Source organism: Stenella coeruleoalba, assembly GCF_951394435.1.
Source record: "Stenella coeruleoalba genome assembly, chromosome: 17".
NCBI lineage: Eukaryota > Metazoa > Chordata > Mammalia > Artiodactyla > Delphinidae > Stenella > Stenella coeruleoalba.
In genome coordinates, this window is record NC_137163.1 from 7,707,654 (window position 1) to 7,730,846 (window position 23,193).

The following is a 23,193-nucleotide window of genomic DNA, read 5'->3' on the forward strand; positions in this document are numbered from 1 at the left end:
TTTGGTCTGAGTTCAAATGAAATGACGTGTGAACGCATTTTATGACATGCCGTGTAAATGACAGACTGTTAACCGGCTCCACCTGCTTTGACTTTGGGTTAATTGCGTGTATGTATAATGGGGATGGGGTGGGGAAGGAAGAAGTTTTAAACAGAAGATTTGCCTTCATAAATGTGTCCCTCAGGAGATGAATGGTAAACTCAGGTGCTTATCTGGAAATGCAAATCAACCAATAGCTGGGGTGATGATTCTGCATCCTTGCACCTCTGCCCTCTCACACTCAGTCAGGCCAATTCTACTTCCTGAAGAGTCCATGGATCTGGACCTCCCCTCCATCTCTGCCCTCACGGCCTCCTTCCAGACCATACTGTTTCTCACTCAGAGATTTGTCCCAGCCCGAGTTGGTCTCCTACCTCCATTCTGGAACCTTCACCAGAGAGCTCTTCCTAACACGCAGGTGAGGCCGTGTCACTCTGGGGCCTGCCCTTGATGAATCCCCATTCCCTGGTCCGTGCGTCCCAGCAGCGAGCAGGGCCTGATGCACAGAGGATGCTCCCTCATCATCTACCGGGAGGAAACAGCAGCCTGGGATTCAAACCTCGGGAGGGTTATTAAGACATAGTTTGGCGTCTCCCAGGGATGTTCTCGAATGAACAAAGCTGAGTCACCACTGCTTCTCTGCATGTAGACACTTTATTGAAAGTGAGTGGCTAAGTTGGAGAATAAGGTGTCCAGGGTGGCAGCTGGGGTGAGGCTGGCAGGGTGGGGGGGTGGATCTCGGGGGCTGGTCACTTGCTGTAGGTCTTGGAGCCAAACTCTGGGAGACCTAGGAGGTCTTCTGTCAGCCCAGGGGCAAACGGGTGGCCTTCCTCTTCAGTCCCTGCTGACGGCCCATCCTCAGCTGCATCTGGAACAGGAGAGGCAAGGCTGGTCTAACCTGGCTCAGGACTCATCCTCCCTCGTCTCTTTCCCTTTGGCCCAAAGAGACCTCAGCCTCTGATGGGAGTTCCCTACTAATGCCCTACAGAGGGACATTTCTGGGGTGGGGCACCAGACTTACCTCCCGGCTCTAGGGACATGCTAAGGGTACAAGGGACTTGGGTTCATCAACTGAGAAGATAAAAGCACAGTTGAGAGTCTAAACTGTATATTGGGCAAAAGGTCGCTTCCCTGCTGAATGCTACACTCTGCCCCTCCCCACGTGAAGAGCTCCTGTCACACTGAAAACCTCAGCTCTGCACCGCCTGCCCCAGGAAGGCTTCCGGGGAGATGTGAGTCCTCCCTCCTTTGGGGGTCTCACTAGCTTGGGGGTAGACTTCCATCGTGGCACCCAAAAAGCTGAAGGACATTCGCTGGGTTCTGTCACTCACTCCCCCACTCTTCTGGAAGCTTCTTAGGGCACTGCATTGATCTCTATATTTCCTGTGCCGTCATTATGATTCACTTCTTCTCAGCACCTTTGCAACAGGAAGTTCTCTTCAACAGGAAGCAGTGAAATACGCATTTCTCCCCCGGCTAGGAAGCCCTCTCCAAGATGTTTCGTCCGAGCCACCAAGGGCAGCGGGCGTGAGGTTCAAGACCCTGCCTTCCTTCCCCACACCAATGCTGCCATCGGTCCCCTACTGAACCCGCCCAGCCCTCCCCAGCCCGGGCCTCCCAGTATCTTCTCCCTGTGCCCCTCCCATCCCCCATCAGAACAGGAGGCCCTTGACAAAGAGAAGCCGCCCCCCCAAAGACTGTGAGTTCCTCACAGGAAGGGGCAATGCCAATGGCATCCCAGTAACCCAGTGGCCCTGGATCCCTACCTGCTGAGGCCTTTAGAGACCGGATGTACTTGGACCAGAAGGAACAGTCGGCCTTTTTCAGGCCCTGTCGATTGGGCAGCAGGACGCTGAGCTCCTTGTAGCTCTCTGCGCCGTCACGGGGCACGAAGTTAGGCCAGGGGGGTGCAAACCCAGGCGCTTTCCTGGAGAACTCGTGTGGGTAGTTGGGATTTCTGGGGGAATGAGAAGAAAGAAAGAAAGTTCCCCAGGAGGCAAGAAAGTTCCCCGTGAGGGAAACTGCTCTCTCCTTTCATCACCTGGGATCACTTCCCACTTGCACGTGGTCTCTGAGGACCACGTCACACATCTTCAGGTGTCACAGCAGGAGCTGAACCTGCCCTATGTGATTCCAGGGCTGTGCTCTTAACAGCTGCATTACACACAACAGAAGTTGCAGATGCCCGAACTCTTCGCTCTTGGGCCATTTCTGGAAGAGGAAAGGTGGGAGCTCGCGACCCAGCAGTGTCACTCAGGACCTAGTGCTGCCCTCTGACTCTCTGAACGCTCAAGACGTCACCGTGTCTCTTTCAGTCCTGGTGTCCTTTATCTGGACACCACAGACAGTGTCTGGAATGCCTTTGTTTGCCCAAGGCCTGTGCAGGAAGGTGGGCCAGGAGCTGGGCAAACCTGTTGGCCACCTTCTTTTTGAAGGTCAACTTCCCTTTGAAGTTTCCAGGGGGCTGAGCACCGTGCTCGGTGAGCACTGCTTGTCTGGTGTAAAGGGAGACAGGGTGGAAAGGAGAGCAGGAACCAGTTCTGGAAGTGGGAATGGTGAGTATGCTATAGCTGGGCTAGAATAGAGGTTTGTGGGGAGGCCAGAGGCAGACAGGGAAGGATCTCGCGTGTCGTAACTTCATTTGATCATCTAAGACAGTGGTTCTCAACTTGGGGTGATTTTGCTTTCCAAGGGCCATTTGGCAATATCCGAAATATTTTTGTTCTCACAACTGGTACAGGGGTGAGGTGCTCCCAGCATCTCATGGGTGGAGGCCAGAGATGCTGCTGAACAGCCTACAATGCACAGGACGGCCCCACGCAAAGACTTATCCAGCCCTGTGTCAACAGTGCCAAGGGCGAGAAAGTCTGATCTAGAGCCATCAAATGCGGCTGAACAAGGGAGTGTATGATTGGGATGTTTCTTTGTTAAGACTAATCTATGCAAAGGTCATTTTGGCTAGAAGGGGAGGCTGAGCCGGGGAGACCAGTGGTAGGGAGGAAAGGGTAGTCCATCAACGCAAAGTGTGGCCTTTGAGTTCAGAATGAGGGGAGGGAATGCACGGGGCAGGCTCCAGGCACACGTGGTCCACTCACCCGGATCGGATGAAGTTGGAAAAATACTGCATGATTTTCAGGGAAAGGCTTTTCTCCTCCAGAGTAAACTGCCCCTCGTAGGCAGGGTAGAAGGGAAGCCCAAGGACATATCGAACATCTGCCAGCAATTCCAAGCTGGGAAAACACACGGAAAGAAGAAGGAGCAAAAGTTAAAGGAATAATAAACTGCTGGAAGAACCAAAGGAGCCAAAACCCAATATTCTTTGCCCAGCGAAGATTTTTCTCTCTTTATGTTTAGGATTACTGTTTGGTGCTTAGTTTAGTAGAGATTCTGCTTGGCCCTTAGTCCAATGGCCCCACTGGGGCAGATCCATGGCAAGTCTACAGGTTAAAGTGTACTCAGTGCTGAGCACTTAACTCCCTGGAAACAACCTCTGTAAGTTTGTAAGCAATTTTCCAAGAGAATGTTCTCTTGACCACATTCCAACCATGATACTTAGAGTATCAATTGAACATCTGTTTCTTCGAAACAGCCTGCATTTTCAAGCCCTTCTCTGTGCTAGTCCTTGTTCATAGATGGCTTATACTTTCCAGCTCTTCAAGGTTGCTATTCATCCATGGAACCAACCCTAACACAGTGCCTGGCACATAGCTGGTCAGTAATATATGTGCTGTGCTGAACTGGATACCTAATATGCAGCAGACGGGGGGAATAAAGATTCGGAAGCCAGATGAGTGGTTTAAATGGACTGAGTTGGCACTGGTACAGGGGGCCATGGGAGTGAGCAGTGGGAGAAAAGCTGGAGGGACTTTAAAGCTGTGTAGTAGAGAAACTGGCTTTTCCCAAGGAGAAGTCTGGCCTTTGCCCTCTGGTGTCTGGGAGGTAATCCATGTCATACCTGATACGAGTGTCTTTGTTTAGGGCAGCGGCTGGCCACGCTGGACCTTCTGTGAATGTGGCCTCATTCAGCAGTCTCAGCGCAGGGGCCGTCCATGCCAAAGACCAACCACGTGACTCAGGGTGGGGGGCTTTGGGTCACATGGTAACAGTCAGGCTAGAGGCTGACACCAACCACACAGGCAGTCAATCATGCCTATGTAACGGGGTCCCAATCAAACCTCTGAACACCAAGTCTGGGGGAGCCCCCCTGGTCGGCACCGCTCTGTGTGCATCGTACATCAATGCCCAGAGGGTGAGCCCTCCTGGTTCCATGGGGAGGGGACAGCGGAGCTCGTGTTTGGAAACCCCCCAGGCCCGCCGCTATGTCGCTCTTCCTTTGTCTGATCTTAATCTGCATCCTTTCCCTGTGACGACCTCAACCACGCACACAGCAGCTTCCCGTGAGGTCTGTGAGTCTTTCTAGTGAATTATCAGACCGGAGGGTGATTTGGGGAACCCCCCCGAATTGCACTTGGCGTTAGAAATGAGCACGATCTTGGGTGGAGACTGTGTTCTCTGACCTTGTAATTGGCCTAATTTATCACAAGAGTCAATCTCTAATCTTACAGACGAAGTTCAGAGAGGTTTCCTGACTGACGCAGAGACACGCTGTAACTTGAGCAGCAGAGTTGGGCCGGGAACATTGCTAGGGAGCATGATGCTAACCAAAGGCCTGGAGGGGCCCAGGGGCGCCATCCCCGGGTCGTGGCTCCTCCAATTTCAAGGTGTGTGACTTCTCGAAAATTATTTGACCTCCCTGATTCCCTGCTTCGTCATCTATGGAATGGGTATAAAATACCTACTGCACAGGGTTGTTGTGAAGCTGGAGATAAGATGGTGTGTATGCAGTAGGTACTTAAAGCCCTGGCCCACTGCTTTCTCGTCCATCATTCTAAATACTTCAGGATGTAATCAACCATCTGTAAGGTAGCAGCAGTGTCTCTGGCCAGGCGACCAGTGACTCTCATCCACGCTGGTATAATGGGCAGATGTACCGATTGGACAGATGTCCTGGGAAAGGGCTCAGACCAGGTGGCTCCTAGATAAAGGCAATCTGTACAGAGGCTAAACTACTCTAAATCAAGATGCAAAGTTGTGTGAATAGACAGTGTGACGCTGGCTCAGGGTGACTCACTGTGATGACGCCCAGAGACGGGAAAGGGGACCCTCAAGATTAGGGATGTGAAGGGGAACATTTCAAGACAAGAGGGGGCCTTCTCTGCTATCCCTTGCCTGCTCATGTCGGGAACTGAGGTGACCCACCAGCGCAGGGCTGGAGCTGGAAGCCAGGCACCTGGCCCAGCCTGGGGACTTCTGAGGGGCTCGAGAGCTGGAACTCCTCCTTTCATCATAAGAATTATCAGCAGGTGTACATGTGACTAGTAGCACGGCGCAGAAGAAACGACACGCCACTGAGTCACTCAGCAGAGACCCCGCTGTGTCACTTGTCACCCGTGGAACTTTGGATGAGTCATTTGACTTCTCTGAGGCTTAGTTTCTACATTGTGAGATACAGACCAGAGCAGCCATCGCACGTGGAAGCTATTAAAACAAGTGGTTCACAAATGCCAGGGACGACGTGATTACGGTTATTGTGTGTGAATATCGGCCACCTCCACCGGAAGGCGTCATAGAAGGAACACGAGACAGTGTGAGCCACACAGGATGGACAGCACTCGGTCAGGATGGAGAGGATAACAGCCCCAAAGGGTGATGTCTCTTTGCAACTGTTGTCAGGGACCCCGACCCTCTTAGAGCAGCTGTAAGCTTTACTTCATGCCTGAGCAGGAAACAGAAAGAGGCAGTGGCATCAGAATTTATAGGTCCTGGCACCCGAAGAGCCAAGTCCTTTGTCCAGCTCTGGTCAAGCTCAGACGAGAGCCCAGAGTCTGCGGCCAGCCCTGCTGAGCGCCTGTTCGGAGCTACTGTTTCCTGAGCACCCGAGATGTGCCAGGGACTGTGGTTGGTCTTTGATCAGCAACTTTCAGGACCAGCCAGGAAGTAAAGTGTATCATTTGCATCGTTTCCAGGCAATGACCCAAGGCTCAGAAAGGTGAAGTGACACGGGAGAGCCAGGATCGGAAGCTGTTTCCCAGACCCCAAACCCTGTCTGTCTCTACTCTACCTCTGGGGGTGCAGCGCTGAGGACCAAATCAATACCCATTAATTTGGGTATCAATGCCCCAAATTCTCAGTGGTGTTTTAAGAGCCATAAAAGGAAAAGGAACACAGGACAAAAACATGCCAGGAAGATAGACATCGTAAGAAGGGCGATAAAAAATCTCTCACTAATACCCATGCTTGGTAGTTCGCAAATCACTGTCACCTTGCTTGTCTCAAGGGCCCGGTGAGTAGGTGGTATTGGAATGATTCATGGAGTTTTACACTGGAGGAAACTGAGGCTCCCAGAGGCCATTTTCCTCCCAAGGCCCTGAAACTCAGCGGCGATGCCAGGACCAGGTCTGGACTCCAAGGCCCGCTGTCCTCTTGGTCTTGTTGCACAGGGTCGTCCACCGGCACCACTACCACCACTGGGCTGGCTGAGGTCTGTGCATCTCAGTGGCTGCATAGGAACCGGGGGAGCCCAGAGTCGCAGGGGTCCCCCTCCCCCCGCTGCCCCGACCCCCCGAACCCGCTCCTCCCCTACAGCGTGTGGAAGGGAAACGTCTCGGGAGGCCCTGAAGAGAAAGTGACTTTATTCCTTTCCTACTGCTGCCCCCTAAGAAATGCCACAAACTAAGGGGTTTAAAACAACACACATGTACTATCTCACAGGCTCTGGAGTTCAGAGGTCCAGCATGGGTCTCATTGGGCCAAAATCAAGCGGTCAGCGGGCTTCATTCCTTTGGGAGTGGCTGCGGGACAATCTGTTTCCTACTCATCGGGGGTGTGACAGAATTCAGATCCCTGAGGGGAGGGACCCAAGTTCCCGTTCTGTCGCGGGCTGTAAACTGAAGGCCGTTCCCAGAGGCCACAGTTCACGGTCCTTCTTCTCTACCCTCAGAGCCATCAACAGTCAGTGGAGTCCTTCTCTCGTCCCATCTCTCTGACCCGCTCCTCTGGCCCCTCTCCTGCTTTGGGGAACTCGTGTCGTTAGATCAGGCGCACCTGGGTAATCCTGAATCATCTCCTACGTCCAGGTCCTGAATCTTATCCCATCGGCCAAGACCCTTTGCTACGTAAGGTGACATATTCACAGGTAGGGTGGGATTCGCATGTGGATGTTTGGAGGGGCCATATCCTGCCTTCCACAGTGGCCTTTTCCACTGTTTCTTCCAAAGAAAGCTGCATTCCCAATGGTGCAGCGAGCAGCGTTCAAATCCTGGCTCCACCGCTTAAAGCTATGAAATCCTGGGGAAGGTACACAGCCTCTCTGAGGTTGTAAAATGGTGACACAATCACGCTTCCAAACGTTGAATGAGGTTTAGCAACAACATTTTCCAAATCCCTTGCTCAGTGTCTGGCTCCAGTGTTCACTGCTATTTTCGTTTCCCCACGAGAACCGTCAGAAAGCTTAGGAATAAGGGTCTCTAACGTGAGGGTCCAGCACAGGGTTCCAGAGGACCATAAGTTCCCTGAAATTAGTATAACATATGCCGTGACGCTGTGGATGTGCATATTCCTTGGGAGAAGCTTCATAGTTTTCATCACGTTCTCCAGAAGATCTGTGCCGATGGTGTGACGGTAAACGCTTAATGATTGGCTTTTGCCAGTTTCCACGGTCTCCCACCATAGACGATGCCAAACTCCCAAAGTGATGTCATAGAACATGAAGCTGGGGAAAGATGTGCACAGCGGCTCCTGGGACCACACGCGAGCTGGCTCCAGCCCGCCACCCAGAGTTGACAGAGCACTGCCTTGGGGAAAGGCCTGGCCTTCCAGCGCATCTGATCTGTTTCATCTGAGGGCTCGCTGCGCATGAGGATGGCTGCTTTGCTTGCTCCTGAGCAGGATGCTGGAGTTATTTCAAGCTGCTGAAGACAGACATCTGGAGGAGGGGCAGGCAGTGGGAGCCTTGGAAGAGGGCTTATGGGATCGGAGCACCAAGGCCTCAGGGAGTCTGGGCTGAGTCCCTGACCCTCTGGAGGAAGAAGAGGGATTTGGAGTCAGCGTCGGCAGAGGGGGACACGGAAGGACACTCCAGGGACTGACGAGGTAAAAGGAGGAACTCGCTAGCTGAATGGCTGCAGTGCTGCAGGCTGAGGCAGGCAGTTCATGCCTGTTGATGTGGTTTCTAGGTTCTGTGCTGGATGTGATCACTGGTACGTCATATACCCAGACTTGTGGCACTCATGTGGGTATATGGCCACACTGCTTTTATTTAGCTTTTCGGTGTCATCTGCTGTCTTTGATAATAATCTTCCCATCATCCTTCCCTAACCTGATAGTCACGCATCCTATCTCAGACCAGGTCTGGATCTTCCCATCGTCCCATGTGGACATGGGGTCTAGGAAAGCTCCCTGCCCAGGCTGGGTGAGCTTGGCTCAAACCCCACTGACTCTCAGCTACTCTACCTGTGAAATGGGTCTGATCATCCCTGTTCAGCCTCCCCTGTGGCATTACCAGATGCTCACAGACTGATGGTGGGTGGAAATCTCTCTAAAAGCTACAAATTACCATCCAAGCAAGAGCTACTGTTGCTGGTGTTGGTGACGGTACATTTAGCCAGAGGGTGGGGAAACTGAGCGGTCACACAGCCCGGGGGACACCTGAGTGTGCGCTTCGGTTTCAGGATGTGAATACAGTTCAGTGAGGACAGTGGCAAGACACTGCCTATCGTGGCAGGACTGCACTTGAGTCATATTTGCCAAATGCCTACTGTGCACCATGCTCTGAATAGGTGCTGGGGGAAAAGAGGCATAAGCCTGCCATCCATCAGGGAGCTCACAGTCTGACAGGAAATGCAAAGAAGCCAACATTAAAAAAATAAAATTCTCTGGGTTGCATGATGGATACATAGATATCAAATGATAGAATTGCTTACAAACTTCATAAAAGGAGAGAGAAAAGCAATACTACTTGTTTCAGGCAGGGGAATGGCAAGGAGTTCGTAGAAAGTCAGAAAGGAGAAATTATGGTTGATTTGTGCCTTGAAACGTGAGTGGAGGTCTCTAGGAGTGGGTGAAGTGTGGACGGGTGTCCGGGCAGAGACTTGGGGTGTGTGAATCACAGACTGGGTTCTGCGCTTTGTACGGACGACGGGGTGGGAGGTGTGGCCTGGCACAGAGGGGTGGAGGCAGGACGGGGAGCTGCGGCGGCAGGTGACGGATTCTCCAGCGCTCTGGGCCTCATGTATTGTGAGAAGTGCATCACGCTGAAAAATGAAATTGGAGTTTTTCCTGATCCAGGAAAATCAAAAGTTTGGGAAACACTCAAGCACATGCTCACTAAGGTCTTTAGGCTCCGGTCCTGTGGAAGGCATGAGAACTGAGGCCAGAAGGAACTGAGGGCCACATCTTAAGGGATAGAGGACATTGGTGGTTTCTACACAAGCCAGTCACAGGCTGCATCTCTTTCGGAACGATTGCCAGAGGGGGCTGGGAAGAAAGCTTAGAACTGAGAAATCACAGGGTGGCTGCAGTTATCCAGGAGAGATAGAAGTTTGCTTCTTTTTACAGATTGTCCCCCGACCTTACCTGTCAGTCATCCTGCATTCCAGCAAGTCAAAAGTCAAAGCCACCTTTCAGAGACTATTCACGTACAAGCTCCTGACCTGAGCTCTGCTTCCAGTATAAGAGAGGCATCACGTGTGGACACTGGGGCTCGTTAGGGAGCACGACTGAGATGGTTTCCCCAGAGGAACGCACTTGACACTGGGCCCTGCTGACACAGTGACCCGAGCTGGGGATCAGGGTGCGGAGAGGGACTGGGTAGGATCTTTCTTGACATAAACAGGCCACACGTTTACCTTCCAGGGCTTGAAGAGGCTTTTGGCTGGGGCCCGTTGCTCCAGCCCATCTCACTGGATTGATTTGAGAGTCTGCTGTTCCAGAGACTTCTATCCTTGTTGTTCTGTCCGAAAGAGGAGGCTTGCTGACCTCATCCCCATAAAATATACTCCTTTTTTTAATCTTTAGCCAGCATCTCTAGATAACTTCCTCCAAAAGAAATTAGGGAACATGGAGGAATAAAAGCCCTTCTGCTTCCCAGGATTTTTTCTTTTCTTTTTTTTTGAGGGATTGTTAAATAACTTACAAATAGGAGCTTACCAGTGTACTTCTCTTTGGGCAAATCTAATATGCAAAAGTTCAGATTCTGCCTAGGAATTAATCAAGAAGTAATTATATGCTTTGGTTCGCGTTTTACAAAGAGATTCGCTAAGCAATACTTTAAATAATTCAACCCCATCCCCGGCCCCAGATGAAATACTTGCAATATTTCCGTAACTCCCTAAAGCCCAGCACAGCTGGATGATATATGCTTTGGCAAATCCGGCGAAGCTTTCAGAGGACTTGCTGGATTAACCTGGACATTTTATTCTCTATATGAGGTGCAACAACTGTTGCTCAGAAAAGGCTGAACTTTCCTGGTCCAACACACCTACTCTCACCAGGAAGTTAGATGTTTACCAAGAACCAACTGTGTTCAGCACTGACCGGTCTGTGCCAGTAATGGTTCTTCTTGTAAGTACAGAGCTGAATTAAATGCATTACATGTCACGTGGATGCCCCACTTTCAAGAAACCAGAAGTGGACATCCACTTGCATTATGGTTATGGGTTTGCACAAATTTCAAAGGGAGAACTCTAAACCACATTTTCCTACTCAAACTTTTGACCCTGCATGAGAAGAATGGCAAGTAAATGCACGTTTGTACGTTTAGAGTGAAAATTAAATGTTTCAGGCATATTCATTAGTCATAAGTTCCCACTTTAATTGATTTTTTTTGATTAACTAAATGACCATCATATTGGATAACAGGGTTTCTATTCTATATTCAATTAAAAATCTGGTTTTTAGTGAGTTGTGTTCTGAGTGTGAGAGAAAAGACCAAGGTGCATTCTATATAACCTGTCTTAAAAATCCCCAATAACTTTCCATCATACTCAGATAAAATACTATCTCTTTGCTTGCCACAGCTTACAAACTCTTATGTGAACTGCAAGACCCTGTCTTTTTTCCCCATATCTCCAGCTACTCTGCTCCTCTTCAATAAACGCCAGCTCTCTGCCCGTCTTTATCCTCAAACATGTCAATCCCTTCCCCTTTCTCCTTCCTAGGGCAGTTATCTGAATTTACTCTACATGTTTATTTGTGTATTGTCTGTTCTTTGCACCCTAGCCCTAGACCCTCATCAGCCCACCCCCCTGACTACAGTGTTAGTCCCAAGATGGTAGCCCTTCTCTGTCTTACCAGCTGCTCCACCTCTAGGATCTCCATCTCAGAGAATCTGGGGCAGAGAAGACAGTAATTATTTGTCGAATCAGTGTTGAAGAGGATATATAGCACAAGCCCTTATACATCATGAATTTGGCTTCAGTCTCAGAAAATGATTTACTTCCATCTTCACTGGGAAATAATCTTGTTAATCACACAGGATGTAGCCAGGCCAATGGACCCAGTTCAAGAATTCAACCACTTAATAGTTGCTTTGGTTTGCTAATTCCAACTAATTCACCAAGACAGTCAAGTAAAAACATAATATTTGGAATCTGGAATGTTAAAGGCCCCTGGAATGCACAGAAACATCTAGAATGCCAATGCAGTGGTGTACAAAATATCTTGAGCCTGGAATTGATGTCTTTGTTTTTCCAGGGTTGGGACAACTTGTGAAGGAGGAACATTACTGCCTCTTTAGTCATTCTGATAATTTTTCTTCTCAGAACCTTGTTTTTCCTAAAAGGAAAATAACCCAAATATTGGCCATCTACAACACGCCAAGTATTTAATGTACATTGATTTGAATCTTCACACTATGAAGCAGATGTAACTACACCTATTTTCTAGGTGAGGAAACTATGGTGAAGGAACTTGCTCAAACGCAGACAGCTGACAAATGGAAGAAATGGGATTAATACCCTAGTTGGTTTAACCTCCAAGGATGTGTTCTTTCACTACACTGAACTGCTTTTCCCAAAATTAAAGACTGGTCCAACATCCTACACGGAGCCTGGGTAGGCGTTTAATCCCAAGAGCCCTACCCCACTGCCCATTCAAAGTCAAGTCTCATCTCTCTAAAATGCCTCTGCACCGCTGAGACGTGGCAATGACATCTCAGGACTCCGGGGGCGAAGGACTTTGGAATAAGGACCTGAACACAGCACATAATTCAAGCATGATGGCTCGCACACAGCCCCGAGGTGAATTTCCATGGGAAACGATGAACTGGTACCACCCCCAGGAATCTTAAGATGATGGGTCCCCATCTCCCCTCTGAAGCGGCCACAGCAGATCTTTCAGGAGCTGCTACACAAAAACCACTTCTTCTGTGGTTGCTTTCTTCCCGGATCTTGTTCACTCCAACGGGGGTTCTCCCAGCATCAGACATTAAGCAGTATTGGTAGCACTTACTGAGTGCCAACTTTATGCCAGCCAGCCAGCTAGGCCGTTTGCGTGTTTTGTCTTATTTGATCCCGACACACTCCTATAAGTGTACTATTATTAGCTCCATCTACGGATGAGGAAACCAAAGCTCAGAGAGGTCGTCACTTGCCAGAGGCTCGAAGTGAGAGGCAGAGCCAGGATAAGCCCCCTAAGGACAGGCAACGTCAGAGAATACATCAGTGCTCCCTTCTACACTCGCTGGGGCCTGGCTCCTGGAGGGATCCCCCAAACCTAGGCTAGCCACAGGGTCTTGGAGTCCGTGGCTCGTGAGTGGCAGAGTACACAATGTGGGTCCCGCCTAGGAAGACACTTGGGCGAGAGTGTCCTATGGGAGGAGCTGGTTAGAGAGAAAGACATCAACTGTCATCAACAAGATGGCGATGCCGGGACTGGCAGGGAGGGAAGAGTCCCAGCAGAGTGTGGGAGGTGGCGCCTAGACACAGCCGGGCAAGAGAGAGAACAGCCACGGCCTCAGACCTAGGAGTGGATAGCAGGCCAGGGTCCTGCCTGGTGTGACCACGGGAGAGAGCCTGCCAGCTTCCAGGTGAGCTTTGTAACAGAAGAGCCAGATGCTCCGGTTTGTGGTGCACTGTGGTCTGCCCGAGGGTCCGTGGGACCAGGGACAGTACCTGGCGGCGGAGGGATCTTGTGTTGATTCAGGAATAAGATCTGGGAAAGGGGTCACACCCTCTCTCCAGGTGGTCTTAGTGATAACTCCCGTTTTAAGGGATGCCAGCAGTGCTTACCAACAGAGGACCATTTTGGGCCCCAAGGGACAGTGGCCTTGTCTGGAGACATTTTCAGTGGTCACAACTGGGAAGGTGTTTCTGGTATTGAGTGGGCGGAGGCCAGGGTTGCTGCTAAACAGCACAGAATGCACAGGACAGCCCTCCATGGCAAAGAGTTATCCAGCCTGAAACGTCAACAGCGTCCAAGTTGAGAAACCCTGGATTACAGTCATCACTGAAAATCCCTCTTCGTGAAACAGCGGGCTATAGATGGGAGCCATGGAGGAAACTGGCTCAAAATCTGCCCAGTGAGCAGAACTGAGCAAAAGAAAACTGCTAAGTTTTGTCCTCGTGTCAATAGTCTTGGTGAGCAAAGCTGCCAGGCATTGTGGTGTGTACAAACACATACACACACCCACAAACACACCCTAGATGCAGACACTGCACCCCTGAACCCTTCCAGCAGCCCTGTGGGACATGCACTATTACTCTCCCCTTGGATAGATAAAGATGCATGGAGGCTCAGAGAGGTTAAGCAACTTGTCCAAAGTCGCACAGCTAGCAGGTGGACCTAGCCATGGCAGGCACTCAGAGGCTTTGGGTTGAAGTGGGTGCAATTGAAAGAAAACTGGAGAAAGGGCAGGAGGCAGGGTTTGAGTCCAGACTGCCGCTTACTGACTCTGGGACTGGGACATAATTCCAGTCTTCTCTGGGCGTTTGTTTCTTTATCTGTAAAATGACTTGGATGAAATCATCTTACATAGTCTATGATGCTTTGAATCTGGATCTTAAAATTGCACCTTCTTCTCACACTGTAGATTTTCCTTTTTTTGTCTCCTCCCCCATCCATTACACTTATTCTTTCCTCACAAAAGTTGGCCCTCAATTTCAGAGATGCAAATCTCATCTACATAATCCAGGTGAGCATGCAATGCTGTGATCAATTAACAAGAGTCTGCAAGAAAGTGGTAATTTATTGTGTTTTGTTCACTAGCTATGCCAGGAAGGCTAATATATGCTCACAGACAGATGGCTGAAACCATAAGGCACGCGCATATATTTTAAGTCTGTAGATTTCAGCCAGAAATAAATGAGAGTGTGACAGCTCCAGGGCAGAGTGAGAGAGATGTCTTTTCGAGCAGAAGAGATAAACTTGCCAACAATTAAATGGGTTAGTTTCTATGATTCATTCATTGACTCAAGTACCTACTACATAGACGGCACCATACTATGGTCGTGGTGGGGAGAGATGATATATGCCCAGAAAGATATCAAGCACGTGTTCTGATGGACAAGAATAATGAGACACTCTTACCATTTTCTGTTTGCCAGGTCCTGTTCTATACACAAATCGTCACAATAACCCTCTGAAGTAGGTACGATTATTCTTCTTCCCATTTTCAGTTGAAGAAACTGTCATCAAGGAGGTTAAGTGACTTGCCTTAGGTCCCTGAGCTAGTAAGCGTCAAGATGGGTTTCTAACGAGGCAGTTGGCCCAGAGTCGCTGCTCTACCCAGGACACTTTCTGCCTTTGTACAGTTGGCAACATCTCTGCCTGTAAAATGTTTCAGTGGCTCTGAGTGTCTCTTTCCTCCCAAACTGATAAAATGTCAGAGTCAGAAGGTGTCTGAGAGGTGACTGAGCCCAGACATTTTTCATATCTCTGTAAACTGAATGACCTTGAAATTTTAATAGAAGCTCAGTTATGAAGTAGAGAGAAAGGGGCTGGGAAGCTCGGACCCTCCATCTCGCTCTCCTTCTCCCCCGGGTCCACAGAGCCCAGTGAAGAATCACTACTCCTGACCTGTCCCACCTCCTTACTCCCATTTTGCAGATAGCAAAACCGAGCCCCAAGGAGCCTGTACACTAGAGTGGAAGAGACCCTTTCCCACCTGTCAACTGAGGTAGTTGGATCAGCTTCTGTCCTTCAGCATGATTTCCTGAGCACCTACTACGCCTCCTCTGTGCCAGGAGGCTCTCTAGGCCCTGAGGTGACCCAGGAGGCACTTTGTGTGGTTCTGATGCACGGGCGTGGCTTCCTTTCAAGGAGGGTTCTGTGGATCAGCGCAGTGGCGTCCTGTCTGTGGGTCCCCAGAGGGGCGTGAGGATGCTTTTCAGCAACAGAGAAACCCAAACTGGCCACAAGAGACTGAGGATGTGGTTTGGATTCTGTTCAAGGGCTGCTCCTCCGGGAACCACCCTGATCCCAGGTCCAGACAGCCTGCTTTGCACCCTTGCCCCTCGGGAGCCTCCCCAGCAGGGCTGTCATGTTAGAGAGAAGGGTGGTGCTTTGCGTTGAACTCTATCCCCCTTAAAAGATATGTCGGAGCCCTGACCTCTAGGACCTCAGAATATGACCTTCTTTGGGAATAGGGTATTTGCAGAGATAACCAAGTTAAAATGAGGTCGTTGCGGTGGGCCTTCATCCAGTCTGACTGGTGTCCTTATAAAAAGGAGAAATTTGCACACAGACACACAGTGGAAAGATGTTGTCTACAAGCCAAGGAATGCCTGAGGCCTCCAGAAGCTGGGGCGTGGGGTGCCTGGAGCAGATCGTCCTCTAGAGCCTCCAGAGGGAGCGCGGCTGTGCCGACACCTTGATTTCAGACTCCCGGCCTCCATAACGGTGGGACGCTACCTGTTGTTCTAAACCCGCCCGGGTGTGGTACTCTGTTACAGCGGCCCTAGGAACCAAATACAGGGGGGCTCAAAGCATTACTGATGCTGGCTGGAATCACCTGGATCCTTTTGCTATGTTACGTTTTGATCGTTTTTGTCCTCATATAACAGGTGCAGTTCTTATTTTTTTGCCACTTGGAACTTTTGGAGTTCCAAGCTGTATGCACACGTTGAAGGCTTTTGATGGACTTGCTGCAAGAGTATCGCGGCTTCTGCTACAATCTCTGCCTTGAAAGAGGGGAAGGTGGAGAAGCAGATGGAAGAACTCGCGCTCCGGGTGTGAACTCCTGAGAGCCCTGGCATTGGGGAGGCGCTGCCAGAGCACTCCACGAATGGCTTCCCATGCCTGGCCTCCCTGGATGTGGTCTGGCCTCCTGGATGTGGTGGCCACGGGATTAGGAGACCTCCTTTCATCTCTGTCCAAACCCTCGGCTCTTCTCACCATTCCTTCTCTCCCGAATGCCTTCTCACCAGAACCCTAGCTTGGCATTTACTTCCCTTCCCACAACCTGGAGGCAGTTGCTTGAATCTAGGAAGTAAATCAAGTTGGAATTATAAACAGTTCTAAGCAGAGAGACTGCGTGTTTTAGTGGAAAGAGAATTCTGGGGCTCAGAGAAGCTATGAGTAGGTCACTGCTCTATAACTAACGGCTGCTTGTCCTTGGGGAAATCACGTGGAACTTCTTGAACCTCAGACTCTTTATCTGTAACACAGAGATGCTCTTTCCAACACCGCTGGCCTCACAAAGATGGATGTTCCGTGAAGTGTTATGAATTGAATAACCCGTTGGGGGAAACCAGGTAACGAGTGCTTGTTTAGGAAAACTAGAATGTCTGGGGGCCTGTATTAGTTTCTCATGGCTCCTGTAACAAATTACCACAAGCTTTCATGACTTTATAGCAACAGAAATTTACTGTCTCACAGTTCTGGAGACCAGGAGTCCAAAACCGGTTTCACTGAGCCAAACTCCAGGTGTGGGCAGGGCCAGGCCCCCTCTGGAGGCTCTAGGGAAGAAGCCACTCCTCTTTCCTCCAGCTCTGGTGGGTGCTAGCATTTCTTGCTTGTGGGTACATCACTCCAATCTCTGCCTCTGTGGTCACGTTGCCTCCTCTTCTATGGGTACCAAATCTCTCTCTGCTCTCTCTTATAAGGACACTTGTGAAAGCACTTAGGACCCACTGGGATAATTCAGGATAGTTTTCCCACATCAAGATCCCTAACCTAATCACATCTGCAGGACCCCTTTTCCTTATAAGGGAACATTTACAGATTTCAGAGGTTAGGACCTGGTATCTTCAGGTGACCATTGTTCAACCTACTATAGGGATGTTGCCAATTATAATAAGAAATCGTGTATGGTTGTAAGACGTCCCTTGATGCTGGTGCAAAGCAACACAGGTTAGAGAGGGATAATTTATAATCCAGATACTATTCACACCAACTCAGTGAGAGGAAACCATTAGCCTCATTTTGTAGATGAGGAAACTGAGGATCAGAGAGGCAAAGGAGCCTGCCTAAGGCTGCACAGCTGGCTAGTAGTGGAGCTCATCCTTCAGCTCTAAAGTTCACTTTCGGGACTTCCCTGGTGGCGCTGTGGTTAAGAATCCACCTGCCAATGCAGGAGACACGGGTTCGATCCCTGGTCTGCGAAGATCCCACATGCCGCAGAGCAACTAAGCCCGTGCACCACAGCTACTGAGCCTGCGCTCTAGAGCCCATGAGCCACAACTACTGGGCCCATGTGCTGCAACTACTGAAGTCCGTGTGCTGCAACTACTGAATCCCGCAGGCCTAGAGCCCGTGCTCCGCAATAAGAGGAGCCACCGCAATGAGAAGTCTGCGCACTGCAGCGAAGAGCAGCCCCTGCTCACCTGAACTAGAGAAAGTCCACACGCAGCAACGAAGACCCAACACAGCCCCCCCAAAAAAGTTGACTTTCTTACACTCAGTAACAGACCATGGACATGGGCGATGGATGTCCTTGCTCCATATGTCCTTGCTTCATACTTTCGTATGAGATGAAGCAACACACTCTGGCCTCTTGTGACACCTGACCCCCTGACATTCTGTTACCAAAGGAGCTCCAATGTGAAGTGGCTAATCTGATGTAATTTGTGGGACTCACATCAGATTATGTGGGAAGTTACTGGCCCAGCACTGGAGGGATCTGGGGTTTTCCAGCACAGGTGAAGAGCTCAGGACTGTAAGGTCATGAAGAAGTAGAACACGCGGCCTCACAGTCCTCCCTCCAATGCCCTGGAAACCTTGTGCCCCAGCGACGCACGTTGCTTTGCCTCCCACTGGCCGAGACCAAATATGCCTTATGACACCACTCCTCTCTGTTCCTTTGTTTAGCTGATGGCGCTATGAAAACCGAACCTTTGTTCTTTTCTTCTTTATTTTTCAATCTTTTCTTTGACTTCCGGGAAACTAGGATCACATCCTGGGCCCACTGGTCGCCGCTTCCTTTATCACTGGTTTTCTTTTGCTTGTATCTCTTATTTTTCTTTTCCATTTTGATAATTTTATTGCCCTTGAGACTTTTATTATAAGATACATTGAACTTATTCTGGAAGTTAGAAGGGTATATAAATTAGTGGTAAATAAAACTCCATTTGTTGCAAAAGAAATCTTTTTATACTTTGGAAAGTCATTTTCTTAAATTAAGATGAGTGTTCAGTTTTTAGAGACATAAACAGGTAGGATTAATAAAGATGGCTCCTCCCCCCAAGCCAGGTCAGTCAACGAATGCCTGATGTTGCAATTCCAAACTGCTTCCTATATCTTTTATTTGACTTGCTCTTCCTACAAGGCTGTGAGATAAAGTGGTGATTACTATTCTACCCATTTTTCAGATGATAAAACTGAGACTCAGAAAAGTTAAGTGACGCGTCCCATGTCATTGAACCAGGACTTGTATGATGGTCCTGCCTTCTTTTCTCTGCTGGCCTGTGGATCACAGAAGTGACAGGGACCCTCTGCCAGATTCTCTTTGTGTGCCAACACCCGCTGTGGCCACGCAGCCACCTTACCTGCTGTGGCCGTAGCTTTCAGGAGCGTGATACATGAAGACGTTTCCTTGGGCTCTCCTTGCCCAGTGTCTGGCCATGTCGATCACAGGACAGATGATAAAGTAGTCCCTGGTGAGAGGAGGACAGAGGATGGGGTCTAGCTATGCACAGCTCTATGGACAACAGTGCCGGGTAAAGGCTTCTCCCAGGCAAGGGACCTGGGCCACCAGCCAGCCCCTCTGCATAGGCCTGCAGAGAACACCCCCCGCCCCTCCTCACACCCTCCAGCTTTCCTCTCGCCCCTGCTGGCCCCCCTGCTGGCGCATGGTCCAGCCTGCTTCACGGAGGGCCACGAGCACACACTATGTCCATACGATGCATCGCAGGGTCAAGAGTCCCACGGAACAAACATCTTCCCAGGACATCAATTTTACTCAAAGACTTGGGAGCAAAACATTTTATATTAAAATAAATATAATATACTATGAAGCTGAACATAAAATAATTGTGCATTCTGAAGGAAGATGGAGACCTCAGGGACGTTTCAGGTTATGACACCTTTAGACCAGTGGCTCTCAGCTGGGATGCCTCCACGCTCCAGAAGACGTTTGGCAATGTCTGGGGGACATTTTTGGTTGTCACAGCTGGGAGTGGAAGGTTCCACCCTGGCAGCGCTGTGGATGGACCTTGCCGAGGAGACTGGAGGCAGGGAGGCCCATGGAGGCTGCTGCCTCAGTCTGGCCAGGAGAGAATGAGGACCTGGCCTAAGGGAGGAACGGAGTCCACCTCCTCAGTGAAGCCTTTTTTGGTTACCTGCCCTCCTTCAGGCCTCTGCTCTTGCCCTTGTTCACAGATTGTCCTCAAAGACAGTTACAGGCAAAGTTGGGGCAAGAATGAACATAGGTTTCTGAACTCTAGCCCTGAGCTCTTTCTACAACATTGATCTAAGCCAGTCCCGACTTGGCTGTGAGCTGCTCAGGGTCCAGGATTTGGACATCTGTGAGTTCTTCAGGTCCAGTCTGGGGCTGGGCCTCCAGGAATAGGTGTCGGCTATTTTGTTCAAAGCTGAGCTCTCTACTAGAAGGAAAATTAGAGCCTTCCTGTCCCCAAGATGCCAGGGGGTGGTACAAAGTTTTATTCTGAACTAGTGAACCTCTGATTGGAAACCACAGGCTCCTGGGAGGAATGACCAAGAAGGACAGTGGGCCTCAACATCTGAGTCAAGTTCAGCAGAGGCTTCTGAGCCTTGACAGTGGCTCTGTCCCCGGGGACAATGAGCAAGGGCCAGTGTGGACCTCCCTCCCCGAGGACGGGAAAGAAGTTACAGGATGCGGAAACCACCTGACCACACTCTCCCGGCTTGGAGGGGGGCCTGTCAGGGAAACAGAACATGTCAAGCAGCCCGTGAGGAACTCAAAGGTGACACGAGAGCTGGAGTCCCCACTGTGGTCTCATCCCAGGGGGCTCTGCAGGCAGAGAGAACTGGAATCCTGGCCATCTCTTGACGGTGCTGAGAGGGACATTCTGGGGACGGCAGAGCCTGTGACGGGTGCAGGCACCCACTAACCCCTCTTGGGTTGGGGGACCTGGGCGGACTTTCCCAGGGAAGGAAGCTTGAAGCAGCGGACTTGAGCAACAAGACGCATAAGCAGTGAGTGCAGAAACAGCACTCCCCACCCCCGGGAAGGGGATGTACAGCGTCAGGAGCCCTGGGTCTTCTGTTCTGGGTGTGACATCAGGCACAAGCCTTCCCCTGTCTAGGCCTCCATTTCCTGTGGAAGGTGAACTCTGGCCGCCCAGCAGAGTCACCTGGGGGAGCCTTGAAAACTACCGATGCTTACGAGGCCTGGGCTCTAGCCACCCTTGGAGCTCTCCTCGCGCTGTTCTCAAGGGCAGCAGGGGTCCAGGTACTGGGCTGGAGGTGGGGTCCTCTCTGCTGGACTGCCCCCCGCCCGCTCTCCATCCACACAAGCTGAGCGCAGCTTCTCGGTTCGGGGCATATCCAAGCAGGCACCCTCTGACGGCGCGCGAGCACCACGGAGGGGAGGGGTGGGTCACCCTCGTGTCTCCCACTGGCGGGCAGGCAGCCCGCGCTGTGGACTGAATGACCGACACAGATGAAGCAGCAGCACCAGGCCCCGGTCCTCCTGGGGGATCTGAGCATCCCCACGGCCTCGGGGAGGCGGAGGCAGGACGGCGCGCCCAGGCGGCTCACCTCGCGGCCGCCTCCAGGGCGCGGGAGAAGGCGGCGTAGTCATCCGCGTGGTGCTCCAGGGAGTAGTACCACGTCGCTGCAGCCTGCACGTGCTCGTCCGCCGCCTCGCCGCCCAGAGAATTCTGCAGCGCCTGGTAAAAGGCTGTTTTGCTACTGGTCCGGCCTTGACTTTCCTCAAATTGCTTAAAAGAAAATATATGGAAAATCCCCAGTCAGATTCTGAAAGGCCCGACTGAGCATAGCTCAAGCCCTTGGTCTAGAATTTTCTCTCTCGGAGGCAGTGGAAGACGGCGAGAAGTGCGTGGGAGCTGGAGCCGGACTGCCTGGTGGAAATCCCAGCTCTGCCCTTTTCCAGCTGTGTGGCCTTAAACAAGCACCTGTACCCCTCTGTGCCTGCCTGAAGGTGGACACAGTGGAGCCCCCAAGCAGGGTGGCGGCGAGGGTTAAAAGGGTTCATACACGTGAAGCCCTGAAAATGGCGCCTGGTGCCTAATACGTGCTCACTGAACACAAGTCTTTGTCGCAGGCTGATCACAGGTCTCACGCGTGCTCGTGCACTTGGTTCTCAGCCAGCTTGTCACCTGGTTTTGTTAGGAGAGCTAACTTCAGTCGCATTCACTGACTCAAGCATTCAACGTAGGGACACTGCCTGTACCCTTTTCTACTGATAGACACACTCTTGGTCCAGGGCCAGCGGCTTGCTAGGCCTGGGAAACAGCCCTGAACACGCTAATCAAGCTCTCTGCTCTCAAGGGCCTTGCGTTCTAGTGGGTGGAGACGGAAAATAAGCAAAGAGTTGTGCAGTTCATCCGGGACAGGTGCTATGAAGAGAAACGGAGCAGGGTGAAGGGATGGGGCAGGGCTGTTTTATATAGGATGGGCAGGGAAGGCAGGGAGCTCTGTGGGATGTGTGTCCAGATGGAGATAACTCTTTCTCCCTCCCTCCCTCCCTCCCTCCTTTCCTTCCTTCCTTCTTTTCTCCTTTTTCTTTCTTCCTCAGTCTCTTTTTTCTCTCTTCTTTTTAAGATTTTTAAATCGAGGTAACATTGGCTTATGACATTATATAAGTTTGATGTGTCCAACATTCCGTTCCTACTTCTGTGTACCCTACAGCACACTCACCACCAAAGGTTCAGTTTCCGTCTGGTCACGCACACTTGAGTCAGTAAATGAAACTGAAGTTAATCCCTTTTACCCATTTGCCCTCGCCCCAACCCTCCTGCCCTGGTCACCACTACTCTGTAGCTTCGTGTTCATTTTTGCTCGGTTTGGTTTGTTCATTTGTTTGTTTCCCATGTGAGTGAAATCATATGGTATTTGTCTTCCTCCTCCCCCTTCCTTCCTTTCTTATCCTGTCTGCCTGGGAGAGTCTGGGGAGGCCATGTCATCCCCTCAGGACTCAGTTTCCTCATTTCTGAAGACAAGGGGTGGGGAGGGAGTATCAGTGACGCAGCTCTGGTGTCGGAGATCCAGACCCCTCGGCCCTTGTACGGTCCTAGGATGTGTGTTTACATATTTCTAGGCTCTTATTTCAACACGGACATGTGCTTATCAGGATATCCTGACATGTTTAAATTGTTTTTCTAAACATTACCAAGCACACAGGAACTGTGATTAGAATTCAAGGAGTGGGTATGATCAGTAAGTGACCCCTTCCATCCGAGACACTCTTTCAGCACATCCTGGGGTTCTGGGTTGGACTGCCTTCAGCCTGGCTCACCAAGAGGCTGGACCAGTGGCTGGAATCACTGATCAGAGGCACGTCTGCTGGTGGCCACACACCAGCTTCAGGAGAGATGAGGAAAGGAGACAGGGAGAGGTGTGCAAAAAGGGCTTCATTTGAATTCTATCTATATTCTATCTATCTATCTTTGTTATCTATCTATAACGGGTTATTTCTTGGAAAAAGATCTGAAGCAAATGTGGCAAAATATTAATATCTGTTAAATCTGAATAGTGATGTTTCTTTTATCAGTGTTT

General features: G+C 50.5%; 1 protein-coding gene across 1 annotated transcript; it reads right to left on the minus strand.

The window, feature by feature from the left end:
- Positions 1-788: 788 nt before the first annotated feature.
- On the minus strand, positions 789-19,109 carry LOC307176052 (thyroglobulin-like; the record flags this gene model as incomplete). Its single annotated transcript, XM_079901798.1, has 4 exons — positions 19,020-19,109; positions 3,135-3,269; positions 1,806-1,996; positions 789-907 (listed from the first exon to the last, which is right to left on the minus strand). Exons 1-4 carry the CDS (start codon positions 19,094-19,096, stop codon positions 789-791), a joined length of 522 nt encoding a protein of 173 aa, XP_079757924.1. The 5' UTR covers positions 19,097-19,109.
- Between the last annotated feature and the right edge of the window lie 4,084 nt (positions 19,110-23,193).